General features: G+C 38.1%; 1 protein-coding gene across 2 annotated transcripts in view; it reads left to right on the top strand.

Annotated features, from left to right (window-relative positions):
• The window catches only part of CDH18 (cadherin 18), a 298102-nt gene extending 285208 nt beyond the window's left edge, over nt 1-12894 (top strand). For both annotated transcript variants that reach the window (XM_076330375.1, XM_076330374.1), the window contains exons 12-13: nt 9305-9556; nt 11136-12894. In XM_076330375.1, the coding sequence (XP_076186490.1) occupies nt 9305-9556; nt 11136-11626 (743 nt within the window). In that variant the 3' untranslated portion in view covers nt 11627-12894. The remainder of the gene's footprint in view (nt 1-9304; nt 9557-11135) is intronic.
• The last annotated feature ends 2687 nt before the right edge of the window (nt 12895-15581 follow it).

Raw genomic sequence — 15581 nt, 5'->3', positions numbered from 1 at the left:
CAGCACAAATCCAAACCACAGCCCCATACTAGCTACTGTGAAGAAAATTAACTCTATCCCAGCCAAAAGCAGCACAACAGCCAAATACTTTTTTAATCTGGAGGTGCTTTTATGTTGCAGTTCAGATGCTACATAACTCAGTTCATTGTTGCTTGTGTTCTTGTCACTTTGATTTTTAGGATGTTATCATAGATAATTTTGAAATGCTTTTTTCACTTGTGTGCAATGTCTTAGATTTATACTTTTTGCCTAATCAGAAATGTCTGCTTTTGGATGTCCCATTTAAAATTTTCCAGGGCAATATGAGACTAAAAGCACCTTCTGTTGGGGAATTAGAGAAAAGAAAGAGCCTCTTCAGCATAGAGCTGTTTCTAAGTACTGAATTTTAAATTTATACTTTTTTTATGCTGAACAAATCATAATATTTTTCCAGATGCTTAAAGAATGGTTGATAGATTTGTCAAAATTCGTTAGTTTGATGGAAAATGCATGTGAGCATATGTCATTGTTATGATATCCCCAACCATTAATATATAGACACACACTTGCATAGTCTCTCTGAGTTTAAAAAATTCATTCCCTCTTTCTGTCTATTTTTTTACCTATTAGAGACCTCTTTCAGAAGTTATATCACACTTTTCAGGGAGCTGGCAAGAGATTGAACCCCCAGAGGACAGTTCACTTAGGTGCAAGAGAACATTTATGAATTTTATACACTGTAAAGCACTGTTTTGCCGGTGGTATCTTTTTTCACAAGATATACAGTCTACCGTGGATGCTCCAGTGGGTGTTGTAAATTTCCTGCATGATAAGGGTTTGTACAGAGACTATTCACCCAACACCACCAATAATATTTGTACATTTTCTTACCTTAATAAATTGAGACTGCCAACTTCTGAAAGTAGACAAAGTTTACCTTACTTTCAAGGAAAAACAACTCCCTAGAGAATGCTTAGCATTTGTTCTCCTCTCCTTTTATTTCTTCAGGACAAAGGTTTCATTTCACAAAAAAAAAAGCAGTTTTATTTTTCCCCTCTGCCCACTTTTCTCAAAGATCTGGCCTTTTGAAAATTGCCCAGTGATGGAAAATATTCTGGAATTGGAACAAAGGTAGGCCATTTTTCTGATATTATCCCTTTGGAGATTCCTTTTTCTTAATGTTATACCATGAGATACTTTAATACCCACAGAAGTAGAGACCTGCTTTTCTATAAAATCTGGAGCACGTTGAGTTCAATGGCATCTGTATAAGATGAAATTTGTAATGTGTTCATCCACCCATGCCTGTGATGCCAATTAACATTTTTCCTGTGTTACAGATCAAAAATAAGTCAAAAAAAGATCAGTTTTGCTTGGCATTGCTGTTATTTAGGAAGAGAGCAACCTCCAGAGAGTAATTCATCCCATCCCAGCGTTAATTCCCGTGCAGAAGTTTCTGTTTGTCTCTGTTCTCTCATACGTGCAAAATTCTTATATCCAACCATATTGTACACAAAGTCTGTGGCAGGCCAGTGAACTGACTTCAGGGCTTTAAAGTTGCAAAAAAGCATGCCAGATACCAGACCATGCCTTAGTTGCTCTAGATTGTCTGAAGTGGCATTAAAAGAGGTCGGGTTGAAACCCCCACTTTGCAACCCAACATAAGTGGGAAACAGCTACCTAGTTCCTGCCTTCATTTGCATCAAAGTGGCATGCTCACTCTGGTTGTGTAGTATGGCAAGTTACTACTGCCCTTCCATGAAATATCATCTTGTAAAGAAGTCAAGTTGTAACTTGAGAGAAATTATATCTGAGAAAGAGCAAAGTTAGCATTATACACGGTGACGGTAAGCACAGTCCATAGAAGCGCTGTTACTGTAAACAGGTTGAATGCCTGAGCAGGTATTATCACAGAATCAATATATGAAAGTAAAAAAGGAATTCTACCACGAGTACAAAGGACAGAAAACCAGGACTAGCTACCAGAGAGGGAGACATTTTCCTTCCACAGGCCTGTGAACTTCTTTGATCTTTTTTTGATTTAAAAAAACTGGATCTAAGATTGATGAGGTAGGTAAGTTAGTGCATGGTGTATAGGTCTTCATACATTTGTCTTCAGTGCTGCTACCTGTTGGTGTTTCACAAACCAACCCATAAGCAAATAACTATGTTTCAGGCCCAAAAACTCTGCTATGTTGCTTTTCATTTTTGCTACCCAGTGAACTAGAAAGGAAGCCCAACGGCAAGAGCTTTGAAACCAGCACAAAAGAAAAAAAATATTTACAAGAGTTATCAGTAAAGAAATGAAACAGAAATGCTTATCAATATAGTCCCACATAAAGAAATTAGCTGCTCTAACTTTAATAACATAAGAAATGCAAATTATTCCAATATATTTTGTTTTGGTTTTAATTAATTATGACTTCTCAGAAGATTTATGGAAGTTGAACTGCTGATATAACCAGAAGTGAAAATTAAAATACACCTTAAGTTATAAACAGGGTTTTACTCTATTTTTTTTACTTCCATTTCTCTTGTGCCTGCCTGTAATGTATAACGTGTCAAAATAATTCTCAAATTGTGAATAATAAGTGTCCAAAGTACTCCAGTAGTCACCTTCATGGTGTTATTATTGTATCTCAGCTTCCTTGATTTTCCTATGCCCTACTTTCTTTTGTTAGTTCAGAAGCTCAATGTAAAAAGGCAGAGAAGATGGTAAGAGGAATGCGGTAGCAGCCTTGTATGCAGTGTGCAGTCTGGCTTAATAAACTACCACATGTTCAGAGTGTGAAGAGCTGCTGTGTTGGAGCTATACAGAATTTCCCATGTGTAATGTCAAACCCACTTGAGATGAATCTTAAGTTCTAATTGCCATGTTTGCAAAGCATAGCCCAAGTGCGAGAAAGTTTAGATCACGAAATGGGGCAATGTGCACGACAAGGAATCAGATAAATCTTTCTTTCCCTATGTTGGAGTTGTGAATTTCCCTTAGCAGCCAGACCTTTCATCTCCAGCGAGTCCTGGTTCTTATCATGCTTCTCAGGGGTGAAGTTCACAGTTTAAATCTATTGAGATAAAGAGGTCTTTCCTTCCAAACCTAAAAGAATCGGGTCTGTAGTTCTCATCATTCTAGTGCTATTGCTGCTATCCTATACACTTGTCTCCCCTGTCTATCTGCTGCATCTGTTTTCAGGTATCAAAGGAATTTCTCAATCCATGATCCCCCCTCCTCCCTTTCAAACTAACTTTGTCGATACAGCTTTTTCTTTTTCTCCTCAGTAAACCTTTTCCTAGGTCATCAGCATCTCTCTTCATACTTGGCTGCCTTTAGCCTTTACAGTTTGTGGGATTTTTTTGTTACATGTTAAGATCATTCTCTTAAAAGTTGCTGTCTTTCTAGTTCCCCTCTCAGTGGGTCCTCCGATAGTTTTTGATAAGGAATATAAACAATTAAAACATGGAAGCTTAGAACACCAGAATAGCTGCCAGGATGCAGTTGGTACTGCAGTTTGGCTAAGCTTTTATTATAGATTCATTTTGCTGGCATACCTTCACATACGATTGTCCTCAAGAATAGAGCTCTGACTCAAACATGAGTATTATGCCAATGTTATTAGCTTTGGTTGTTTTCCACTGCCCTTGATTCTTAGTGACCTTCAGAAAATCAGTTCTTAGACACAGTTTCCTTCTCTGTAAAAATGTTAGAGATCTAATTTGTAAAATATTCTAAAAGATGTAATGAGAAAGAACAGTATGTGAGAGCTGAGTTATTTTCCAGTATTTTATTTATGTGTACACACGGGCATGTACTAAGAGCTACTATCTGTAACTCTCTGCAATACTGAGAGTAACAGTGAGAATTATCACCTCTGATGATACTGGGAGCAGAAAATTTCCATGCCAGTGACCAAAAGATTACGATGGTACTTTTTATTTGTGTTCAAAATTGTGACATTGCATTGAAGGAAAAGCTCTACATTGTTTCTTTGAGGATGCTTAGAATTGTGTATGCTGTTACAGAATCTCCTGGGTATATGTCATGTAACATGTTCTACAGAAATCTAGTTACTACTCAAAAGAATACAAATAACACAAATTCACCATGGCAAATTTTTGAAATTAAAAATTTGATTCTGGCACCTTCTTTACCTAAAATTGTGTCCTATACTAACATTTAATTCTATGATGTTAATGATAAAAGAAAAACAATTTAAATTTGAAAGAACAAATACAGCATTAAAAGCAAAAATGTCTATTTTTTCAATTTGTATTTATCTTGTGCAATATAAAGATGTCAAGACCTTCCACCCCAGCCAAGAACGGTTTAATTATAACGCTTTTCAAATGTTTTCACTGTAACATTTGAATTGTCCAGTTTGTCCATTTTGTCATTCTGGTCTTTTACTTTTCTCACAGTTTTTATTTATTGTCCTTACAATTTTCCCCCCATCTGTCCATAGTTATCCTTATAGCATACGTGCTGACATCTCAGTGCTCTCTCCTTTACATCTTTGCCAATAGTCTCTGTGCTTAAAACCTTTCATTACTGCTAGATTCCTGCCCAGGAATCCTCAGGTTTTCTTCATTATATTTGGTCTCTGATGCTTTTCTTTCCAGCCTGCGTTTTCATCCCTGCTTCTGTAGCTGTATAGTGATACTGGATCATTCGCTCTTTTTTAGATTTATGCCAGAGGGTGGAAGGAGGTGGTTATGCTTTCCTGCTCAGATTTGAATACTGGGCCGCCTTTGGGTGTAGGCCCAGGAAGATTCACATGGAGAAAATTTTGTAGGATTTTCTTACTTATATGGACAAGGTAGCTGAACTGAAGTGTTTAGGGCTTGTAGACACCGTAACAGAAATGAAGTAGAGTATTAAGCAGAAATGAAAGACTGTTCTTATTATTGATAATAACACTTACTGTCACCTTTTGGATTTAGCAGTGTAAGATCTGAGAATTTTTTCTTTCGGGATGAGAGACATGACAGATGTTAATATTAATGCTTAGCTCATGGATATGGTGTCACTTATTACCAATAGGGAATTACATTTCAAGCTGAGTCCTTGAACATATCCTTAGGTTTTTAAGATATTTCTGAATAACTTTGTTGTGTGATTGTCATCTTCTCATTTGTTGTAACTTGAAATATAATTCTGCTTAGAACTGTCACTTCTTTGAAACTGCTTTCTCTTTCTGTTGATAAGTACACGTGCTAAAAAGTGCATATGGGAGCGTTGGACTTCTCTAATGACTTCAGTGGGATTTCTAGGTGACCACTCAGACTTTAGTTTATTGTGGCAGTATTGGTGCTGAGGGGGAAAAAAAGGCAAAAAAAAGAACAATGACCCACAGAGAAAAACAGGACTGTGACTGTTCTCTTGCAATGAAGCTTAATAACACAGGCTGACAGCGTACATTACATACCACTTAGTCTTGTACCTCTTCTGGACCCTGTGTAGTACCCAGTGGAGCTCAGATTTCATTATTATGCTTTTTTTTCTCTTCTGAGCTTATGAAAGAATGGCAAAGTTGTATTGCAGCCCAACAGAGCTGCAATCATTGTTACCATGTCACGAAGGGAAGTTACGTGTTGCAGAGTGTGAGGCATGAGGCTGTTTAGGGATGCTTAAGGATCCGCAGGCTGTTGGAATAATGTTGAAGCACTGTGTAAAGTGGGAGGAGACAAACCTGGTGCACTCTCATCCATACTGCCTGCTGGGGAGGGTCCCTGGTGTATGTTATTAAGCCCAACTGTGGTTGGGTGTTATGTGAGAGAGTCCTAGCTGGCCCAGACCAACGAAATACCAGGGAGAGTGCTAAAATTTAACAGTGTGAACAGCTGGTGTTCCAGGGATCATACTCACTCCCCAGCCTTGTTTTGTTTAACAACCTGCAACTGCAGGAAATAAAAAGAGAAATTGTTAGAAAGGAGCTGTGCTAATAATCTGTAATTTCAAGGAAGGGAAGCAATTATAAATTGGATTCTGAACAACTAAAGTCAATGGAGTTTTTCACGCATATGGGGGAAGTGATGATGAAGCTTTTTTCTGAGTGTAGAAAGGCAGGAGCAGCAGTCATCACCTTATATATATACTGAGAACATTAACTTCTTTGTAAGCAAAATATGTATTTGCTTGAAATTCCCTAATAATCACAGATATGTGAGTTTCTTTCTGCTCTTGGGCTGTATCTAGAGCTCAATCTGCCACTGCTTGGGCAGCTGACAGGCAGACCAACTGAAGGTCATTTTGTATTCCATGGTGGTTTCCCTCTTTGGACCACTGAAGATTTTACCTGTGTCCTCCAGCAGTATTAGGGAAGTTGGGACTGACAGTCTAGCAGAAAAAAATTGAAAAAGTGGCAAATGGGCGATGCATTATTAAAAAAAAGCAAGCAAAGTTTTTAATGCAACATTATGTAGCAGAAAGGTAAAACAGCTGCTTACTTTACCCCCTGATTATACCAATATATGTGTTGAAAAATTAAAAGACATGCAGACAATCTAACTCTTTGTAATCTGTGTTCCATAAGATTATTTGCTTGTTTTAGGAGTATTTCAAAATAGATCATTGAGATTGTTCATGTACTGCATTTAATTAAAAGTAGAAGACCATACATTTATCAAAGAACAAGCTGGTCCAAATTTGTAAAATTAGAGTTGGGATTGTTCTGTATATGTTAGGAAAAAAAAAAATTAGAGTGGCAGAGGCTAGTAAGACCTCCATGGGTGGGCACAATCTGTAATTATGGCCTTAAGGCCACTGATCACCCTGCTTTAGGGGAGAGTTTTCTTTATACAATAAATGCAATCTGAATTTCAGTGATATCAAGCTTGATTTCTTCAGTCGACTCAATTATAACACAGAACACTTTGCTCCCTAGTCTAGTTGTAGAATAATGTGGAAATCATTTATTTCTTAACAATAAGATAATGAAAAAAATCAGCATTACTGAGAATACCACAGTATGTTTTTATAAGGTTTCACTAGCCCAGATTAAGCAATATGGAGAAGAGCTAAAATTTAACAGCGTTTTTACAAAAATGAAAGAAATATTTCTGCATGTCATATGCTATAGGTATATAGGAATCATTTCCACAACCCTATATCAAGAAAATACTGATTTACTGTATATCTTTTAATCACCTCTGTGTTGGGGTTCTTCTGCGGGTTATTGAAAACACTTTCTTATTTTGGGAGGGCGTGTGTGTAGTGTCTGGCAACTTTGTAAGGAGTATAGTATGTTTTCTCATAGGTATTTTATAACCTCTGTGCAAATATTATTTCCACAACGTGATGATCTTGGTCTGTGTCAGATTTTTTCAGATGAAAGAATTATCTGTTCATCTCACTGTGGTTTCAATAGGGTTCTGTAAATGGAATGAATATAAACGGCATTATAACTGGCTGGTGTCATGCCTCTGAAGAGGAAGTTGGCATGAATCTTGGGATTCAGTCATCAAAAGTATACCTTGACATGAACAAGCAGAAGAGGACTTCAAGGCCTACTGCAAATAAATAAATAAATAAATAAATAAATAAATAAATAAATAAATAAATATCATATTTTGCACCCACTGCAAACTAGAAGAACAAAATTTAATGAGTTTATAACAAACTCACAATGATGGAGATTTCCAAGAAGTAGGGGGGCTGGAGAAGAAAAGCTAATGCAGTGGAACCTGATGCTCAGTTCTTGGCTCAGCAGCAAGGGTATTCCTTCCCACCTCATATATATTTCTTGTGTGAAACCTGTTACCAAATATATTATGTTATGATATTATGCTGATGTGGGGCTATACTATCAGTTTTTCTCAGTACCACTGTCGGGTGAACTGCAAAAGCAAAATGTTGAGAGAAGTGAGTTAAAATGAATGTTTTAAAATTTGGCACAGAGCTTGGTGGAAGATTTGCATGAAGAGTAGTCACCAGGTAAACAGTTTGTATCCAGTTGAAACAAAAACTTAACCCTTCCGTTCAAGTATGCGTGTGGAAAGTAATCAGTCCTATATGCTAAAATATGCCACACTAGCTGTATTGTTGCACTAGATTTTCACAAAGTGTCACAGACTAAATTTTTCCATAGATTATGATAAACCTATTTAATGCTGTAGCTACAGTGCCAAGGAAAAAGAAGTAGTTTTTCTGTTTTGTTTGTAATAGGAAGAGAAACGCAGCAGGTGTATTTTTACACTTATCACCCCGGAGTTGTTTGTTAAAAAACTCCAAACCCACAACCCTGCAGTTTGGAAACTGTGTGACTGTAAATCATAGGCAAGCAGTACGAGAGGAGAGCTCTTTTCTTCCACTCTCTCTTCCCATTTCTCAGTCCCCATCTCTCTCCACAACTGCTCATGTCTCTGATTTCTCACTGTCTCCAATTTTGTTTGATTTATCTGTGGGCTCTTATTCAGGGGTCAGTACTTTTGAAGTGGTGGCAACAAACTGAAATTAAATTTTACACATGTGAAAATAAGATACAACTATATATTATTGTAGCATTTCTTCCCCTGCACTCTCTTTATGCCCCTTAATTTCTTGGAATTAAAGGGATATGGGTGGCAGCTTACTATCCTAATTAGTGCCTATAAATGCTCTTGCAATGTGCATGTGATAAGCATTAGTATTCTCACTGACTATAATATATGCCAGATGGACCTGTCGGTAACATAACTGTGACATAATCTTACATCACTTTCTCTCCCCTTTCCTGACTTACCTTTAACCTCTACCAGTTTAGAACATTTAATATCTGCTCTCTTCCCTTCCCCTTCCCCTTCCCTTCCTCCTCTTGACTTCCCCACAGCATGCGTCTTTGGCCACTGTCCTCTCAGTTGTTTTCTGAAAGCTCACTTGATCTATAAAACCTATCACAAACAGTAAAACATGAAATTCTTATTTTAACTTTTACTAAAGACCTTTTAACATTCTTCTGAGAATCAAGAGGATTTTATGTTGTGGATGAATTCCACAACAGATATTCTCAGGATTCCAGGTCTTCACATTTACAAGTGTCCATATACTACCAACAGCATAACATGGGATTAAAACACTTGCAAACTGGGCCCAAAATGTTTGTCAAAGTTCATTTAGACTCTAAGACAGGTACATGAGCTTCAATAATCTTATTTATGTAATGCTACTTTACTCTCTTTTCTCTCCATTGGCCACAAATGCTTCCTGTCAAGTTTTCATTCTAGATTGTGCATTTTCTAGGACTGTCTAGTTTTAAGATGCCCTGTGCTTCTACTCAACGGGAAGCAAACAGTCAATAACATTTTTAATTTTTTGCTTCATTAAAATGGTATTCTGGTTTTGATATTGTAGATAATACAGCCAGTATCCTGACGAGACGAAGGAGATACAGTCGAACCACTCAAGATATCTATTACCTCCCGGTTTTGATTTCTGATGGTGGAGTGCCCCCTCTCAGCAGCAGCAGTACCCTCACAATTAGGGTTTGTGCATGTGAGAGAGATGGACGAGTAAGAACCTGCCATGCTGAAGCTTTCCTCTCCTCCGCTGGCTTGAGCACAGGAGCTTTAATCGCAATCCTGCTCTGTGTTGTCATTCTTCTTGGTAGGCCATTTTCAATATTCAGTAATGCTATCCTTCCACTGGCTCTCTGAATGTGGCAGGGCAGAAATTTTTAATATGATATGTTTTTGAACCAGAGGCTGCCTGGTAGTAGGAGGTAATTAGAAACACATAGCTGTGATTAGGGGGGAAAGGTTTAGCTAAAATTAATAGGGAAAAATGCCTTTAAAGTACATTCGTGAATATCTGGAATCCACCAGAAATTATTTTTCAGAGGTTATCAAGTAATTAGCACTGCAGATCTTTTTTCTGTAATTTGGAAAGATTTCAAAAAGCCACTGACTCTAATTCCATGTCTAGAACAGTGTGAAAAATCATAGAAAAGAGATGAGGAAAGCTTTTTGAAATGCATTACACTGTAAGAAGCACCATTAGCACTGTACAAAAACCATTCCTTAATTACCTTTGTGGGATAAGCTGATAGCAATGCACAACATAATGCACAGGGGCAAGGGACATATGAGACTATAAGATGACTCCATTAGATAAATGCCCTGCAAGTGCATTTTCTCTTGACTTTTTTTTTTTTTTTTTTGCCCCAGACCAATTTGAATGTTATCCGTTAGTTAATATTCTTTTTTTTTTCCTGGCAGAGGCACAGCTTGCTGGGCACATATCTCTGTACTACTCATGTGCCTTTCTGCGTTCTTGCAGAGACAGCAAGAAATAATGAGAATTGCACTGTGACCCACATAGGAGATTTTGAGTTTTGGGTTTTTTTTTCCAAAGGCTCTACATTTTCTAAAGACTACTTTTCTCATAGGTCACTTCAGAATTACATTGTCAGAAAGCTGTTTTAAAATGTATAGTAATACATTTAGTTTATAATCTTACATTTTATCATCCATTGATATTGATCATCCATTGATGATTGAATATTCATAAGAGAAAACCTTTTACATTTTAGTTCAATATATATGCTAAATATCGGTTTTAATGAAGCACTGAAAGCCCTTAACAATGCTTCTGAAAAATGTCAGCCTTAGTTACTCATTTCTCGTTTAGCTGGAAGTATGTTATCCCCTTTTATCTCCTTTATGAGATCCCTGATAATCTAACTAGTAGATTTCATTATTGGCTCAAGAAACCTCAGCAGTCCCCACAAAGAAAATATACAGTAGAAGAGTGCTCTTTACTGGCCCTTTGGAAGATGAGGCTGTATCAGAAGTTTGTAGTTTCAGTACAGCGTTATTAATTTTCCCCTTAATTGTGTGGTCTCAGCCTGTTGCACTTTGGCATGTGGCTATGTCAAAACACAGCTATATGGATTTCATGGGTGCTCTCCAGGCATACAGTAATCTATCCTCAGGTAACACGTTACGCAACAAAGGCATTGCTCACTTAGGAATATAAGTACGATCTTTCCCAGGTTGGACAGGTTTGGTGACCCTTTGTTACGGACACGTGCCTGACATGATTCAGGATCCCAAATACCAATATTAGCCTGAAAGTATTACACCTCTGTATTCATGACTTAGTGTCTGCTCTTTCTGTGGCATATATGTATTTACTTCAGATGTAAACTTTAAACCTAATCTAATATCTGCACTTTTCTCTTTAGCAATTGTGGTCCTTTTCATCACCCTAAGACGTAGCAAGAAGGAGCCCTTGATCATTTCAGAAGAAGACGTCCGGGAAAACGTTGTGACATATGATGATGAGGGCGGTGGAGAAGAAGACACAGAAGCATTTGACATCACAGCACTGCGGAATCCATCAGCTGCTGAGGAGCTAAAATACCGGAGGGATGTTCGTCCTGAAGTGAAGCCTGTGCCCAGGCATCATCCCTCCTCAAGCCTTGACAGTATAGATCTTCAGGAGTTCATTAAACAAAGACTGGCAGAGGCTGATCTGGACCCCAGCGTGCCCCCGTATGACTCCCTACAGACATACGCCTATGAGGGTCATAGATCAGAAGCTGGATCTATCAGCTCTCTGGATTCAGCCACAACACACTCTGACCAGGATTATAATTACCTTGGAGACTGGGGACCTGAGTTCAGGAAGCTAGCTGAACTCTATGGGGAAATAGAATCAGAAAGAACAACTTAGTTGTAATTCCCAGCACAGAGAAGTTCCTAAACGACTGGAGGTACAATGACAGCAACGGTAACAAAAAATGAATACAGTACTTGGAACTGAGCAAGTTGTATGCAGTTACTGTAGAACAAGTGCCCTTTTCATATTTGAAACTGGGTTCTCCAATTGGAAGAAAGTAAAATTTTGAAAAATACAGAAAAAAGAAGCTATTGTCCCTTGTGTATATTTTTTAATTGCTCAATAAAGTCCGTGGTACCGTATCTGTAACAATACCTTAAGTAAAGCCAAGCAATGACATTTTTATTGCAATATGCTTAACATCTCCAAGCTACAGTAAGTTTATAGTCACGCCTATTTAGGAAGATAGCTAATGGAGGAGCAAATCTCTTGCAGGTGGTTGTGACATTGCATTTCTAGCTGTGCTCTAGGCCTTGTGATCCCAATGTGAGGTAGCCAATGGGGTTTACTACCAGGGTGAGAAGCGCTAACAGTCTTTCCTTTACAGAAGGGATAAGCCACACCTGTCCTCTTAAATAAATGGTCCTTCAATGATTTCATCTTATTGAATTAGCAGGTTGCATTGAGATGATGTCATTTTGTTATGTCCTTCATAATCTTTCCATCCATAACCAGCTAACAGAGGGAGGGCATCATTAGCTGTTAGCCCAAACACGGCTCTAGCCCATAACCCCAGACCTGCTCTGTTACTGTGTGCTAGAGGAACTGTTGTTTCCAGTATTGTGCTTTTTCTTTTGGTCTTTTCACGGCAACATCATTCATTTAAATGGAATGGGTCCAAAGTACTCTTTATGCAGCAAAGCAGATGAAGCGTAGGCCCTTTCAATAAAAACAACAATGGCAGCACCATTAAACTATGCAGTTGTTTGGTTCACTGTCCTTCACTTATGTCAATTGATGAAGCTTTTCAAGTGTTTTGCTGGTCTGAGTCCAGGAGCTACGAGAGTCAGTTTACAACACGGAGTTCTTAATCATAATGTATCTCTATTTTCATGTGTGACTAAAAGCAAAATAGAGCTGCTGGTAAGACATTGGAATAGAGAAAATTGAAACAAAGAGAGTAAGATGATGATGCTTTTTTGTTTTTAGTTCAATCTACTGATATTTAATTTCTCCATAGAGTAATTTCCATCTAAGCAGAGCAAGCTTTTCTCTCCCTATTTCAAACATGTTGTGGTTTAACCCAGCAGGCAGCTAAACACCACACAGCCGTTCACTCACTCCCCCCACCCCCAGTGGGATAGGGGAGAGAATTGAGGAGGGGGAAAAAAAAAAAGTAAAACTCATGGGTTGAGATAAAGACAGTTTAATAGGATAGAAAAGGAAGGGAAAATAATAATAATAATAATGATAAAAGAATACACAAAGCAAGTGATGCACAATGCAATTGCTCACCACCCACCAACCGATGCCCAGCCAGTTCCTGAGCAGCGGTCACCGCCCCCCGGCCAACTGTCCCCAGTTTATATACTGAGCATGACGTCACATGGTATGGAATACCCCTTTGGCCAGTTTGGGTCAGCTGTCCTGGCTGTGCCCCCTCCCAGCTTCTCGCTGGCAGGGCATGAGATGCTGAAAAGTCCTTGACTAGTGTAAGCACTGCTTAGCAACAACTAAAACATGGGTGTGTTATCAACATTATTTTCATCCTAAATCCAAAACACTGTACCAGCTACTAGGAAGAAAATTAACTCTATCCCAGCCAAAACCAGGACAAAGCATCAGGGTAACAGGAACATTTTAAGTCAGTGGAGGAAGAAAAAATGACAATGTACCATTATTGTAGTTCTTACAGATTAAATTGATTTCTTATGTTAGTAACTTTTTAGCATTGCAGAAGTGCTTAACAGTTCTGCTTAACATTGCAGGCTGCTTAACACCTAATCCAGCAGATTCTTATGTTTTCCTTTGTTTTGTTTGAAACTTTAACCTTCTCTTTGTCTTTCTTGTGATAGTACTGTGAAAGGACCAGGAGCTCATAATATCCCATGAAAGATTATGACCTATAAGGCTCACCATCTATTACAGTCTTCTGCTTCTAAAAAAATTGTAGCTCCACTTAGGGAAGTGGACTTCCTGCAATATGCATTTGCTAAGGAAACTGTCCAGAGCAGAAGCTGTGTACTGTTTTTTTACTCTCTGGGCTGGTGTGGAGAGTGATACAGATCTGTACACTCCACTAGATTCCTCCTCTCTGCGTTTTAGGTGATACTTACCTTCAGCATAGTAGAGAAGGGAGTACCTTTTGCTCCTCCAAGCAGGGTCTGCATTTATTGCTGACCTACTGTAGGCCACACAGGTGAACCAGATTATTAAGCCTTCCCTTCTTTACTGTATGGTTGGGTAGATCCTAGACATGACCGAAACTTCTGGTCAGTTCCACTTCGAGGATTTTTTTTTTTTTTTTAATAAACTCCTTCCTGAGATGCTGTTGACTGCTTTTGGTTTAAACAGCCTTCTGGAAAAATTAGCAAGTAGCTTTGTAAGAAACTTTTCAAACTCTAAAAAGTATTAGTTGTATTGTAGTTCCAGAGTTGGTTTTTACTACACTGTTTTGTTTGCAACTTGAAAATTGTAATGTTTCCCTTTCTGTCAACATCTGAACCCACAAGGCTATTTAAAGGGGAAAATAACCCAAACCCTAAAATGTTCTGCTGATGATTTGAAAGTAGTTTAATAATCTGTTCTTTTTTTTTTATTTATTTAATTTACCAAATACAGAATCATCTAGAAATGCATTTAAGGAGACATTCTTATTGTAGAGTAAAGTTAAACAGATGCTTTAATGCAGTAAGAGTTATACTCAAGCTGAGAATGGTTTATGTATTGTCTTTTTTGGGAGTAGTTAGGATATGTTTCAGTTTTGTCCCAAATGAAGCAACTAGTAGTGCAGGATTTTATGAGGATAATTTTTCTTTTGATTTAGATCGCACTTGCTTTATGCCAACATCTAAATTTTTATATTGTATGAGTAGAATGCTAGGAAGAAAATCTTTCAGCATTAGTAGTACCATGGACCACAATACTTTGTACCACATCTGCATGAAAACTGCATTCATTGTTGTGTTATAGTTTTGAGAGCCAGGTATTAGTTATCTTTATGGCTGTTCCCTCCGGCCCTACAGCGAAGCAGGGAAAATCAATTGTAGTTTGTGCTTTAAGCAGTGTTCTCGCCATTGTTACCTTTTTATTTGCATCATAGAACATTCAGGCTTAAAGCCAACGGAAGTGCAGTGACATAAGCAAATAATCACTCCTTACGCTCATGTTCCGATTAAGTTAATGAGAGAAGGAGGTCATATCTCAGAGAAATAAGAATGCCCTTTTCACCGTTCCTGGTGCTCTCTTGGCTGCTGTACAGCACGTGCATTGTACCCACAGCCCCAGGAATTCTGAATCCTTTAAAACTCTGCAGGGTTATTGAGACGCTGCTTCAGTGATGCTGCGGTGTGTCCTGTTTGATATGTCTATCCACAGTGATCGCCAAATGTGCTTTTCTATCATGATACGTCTGCATGCTTGCTGTGCTTACTGTTTTTTACTCAAATACATATCACAGTGCCATGTTGATTGCATGACAAATAGCAGAATATTAAATCTTCAGGGCCACAGAAAAAGGCCTCACAGTGCAGAAAGAACAGGTTTACAGATTTCTTTTCCTGGTCCCACAAAGCTTTCCTTTGGTCCTTTGTGTCCTAGAAACAAATCTAAACTATATTTGAGAATTTCTATGTTAACATTGATTAAAGTGGAAGCAAATTAACGCTGTATGCCGCGGAGGGAACAATCATTTTGTAGCATTGCTGATTTGAACGAAGTATACATTCAGTGAAAGTATCGTGGGAAACTGTTTCCTAGTTTATGGTTAAGTCTGATTCTATAGACTTTGCTTAAAGCTTTCATGGATCTTTTGTGTACTCATATTCTCAAATATTTTCTTATTAGCCTA

This window comes from Aptenodytes patagonicus, chromosome 2 (assembly GCF_965638725.1).
Source record: "Aptenodytes patagonicus chromosome 2, bAptPat1.pri.cur, whole genome shotgun sequence".
Taxonomy (NCBI): domain Eukaryota; kingdom Metazoa; phylum Chordata; class Aves; order Sphenisciformes; family Spheniscidae; genus Aptenodytes; species Aptenodytes patagonicus.
Note: the sequence above shows the minus strand (reverse complement) of the source record. Positions and strands in the feature narration are given on the sequence as shown.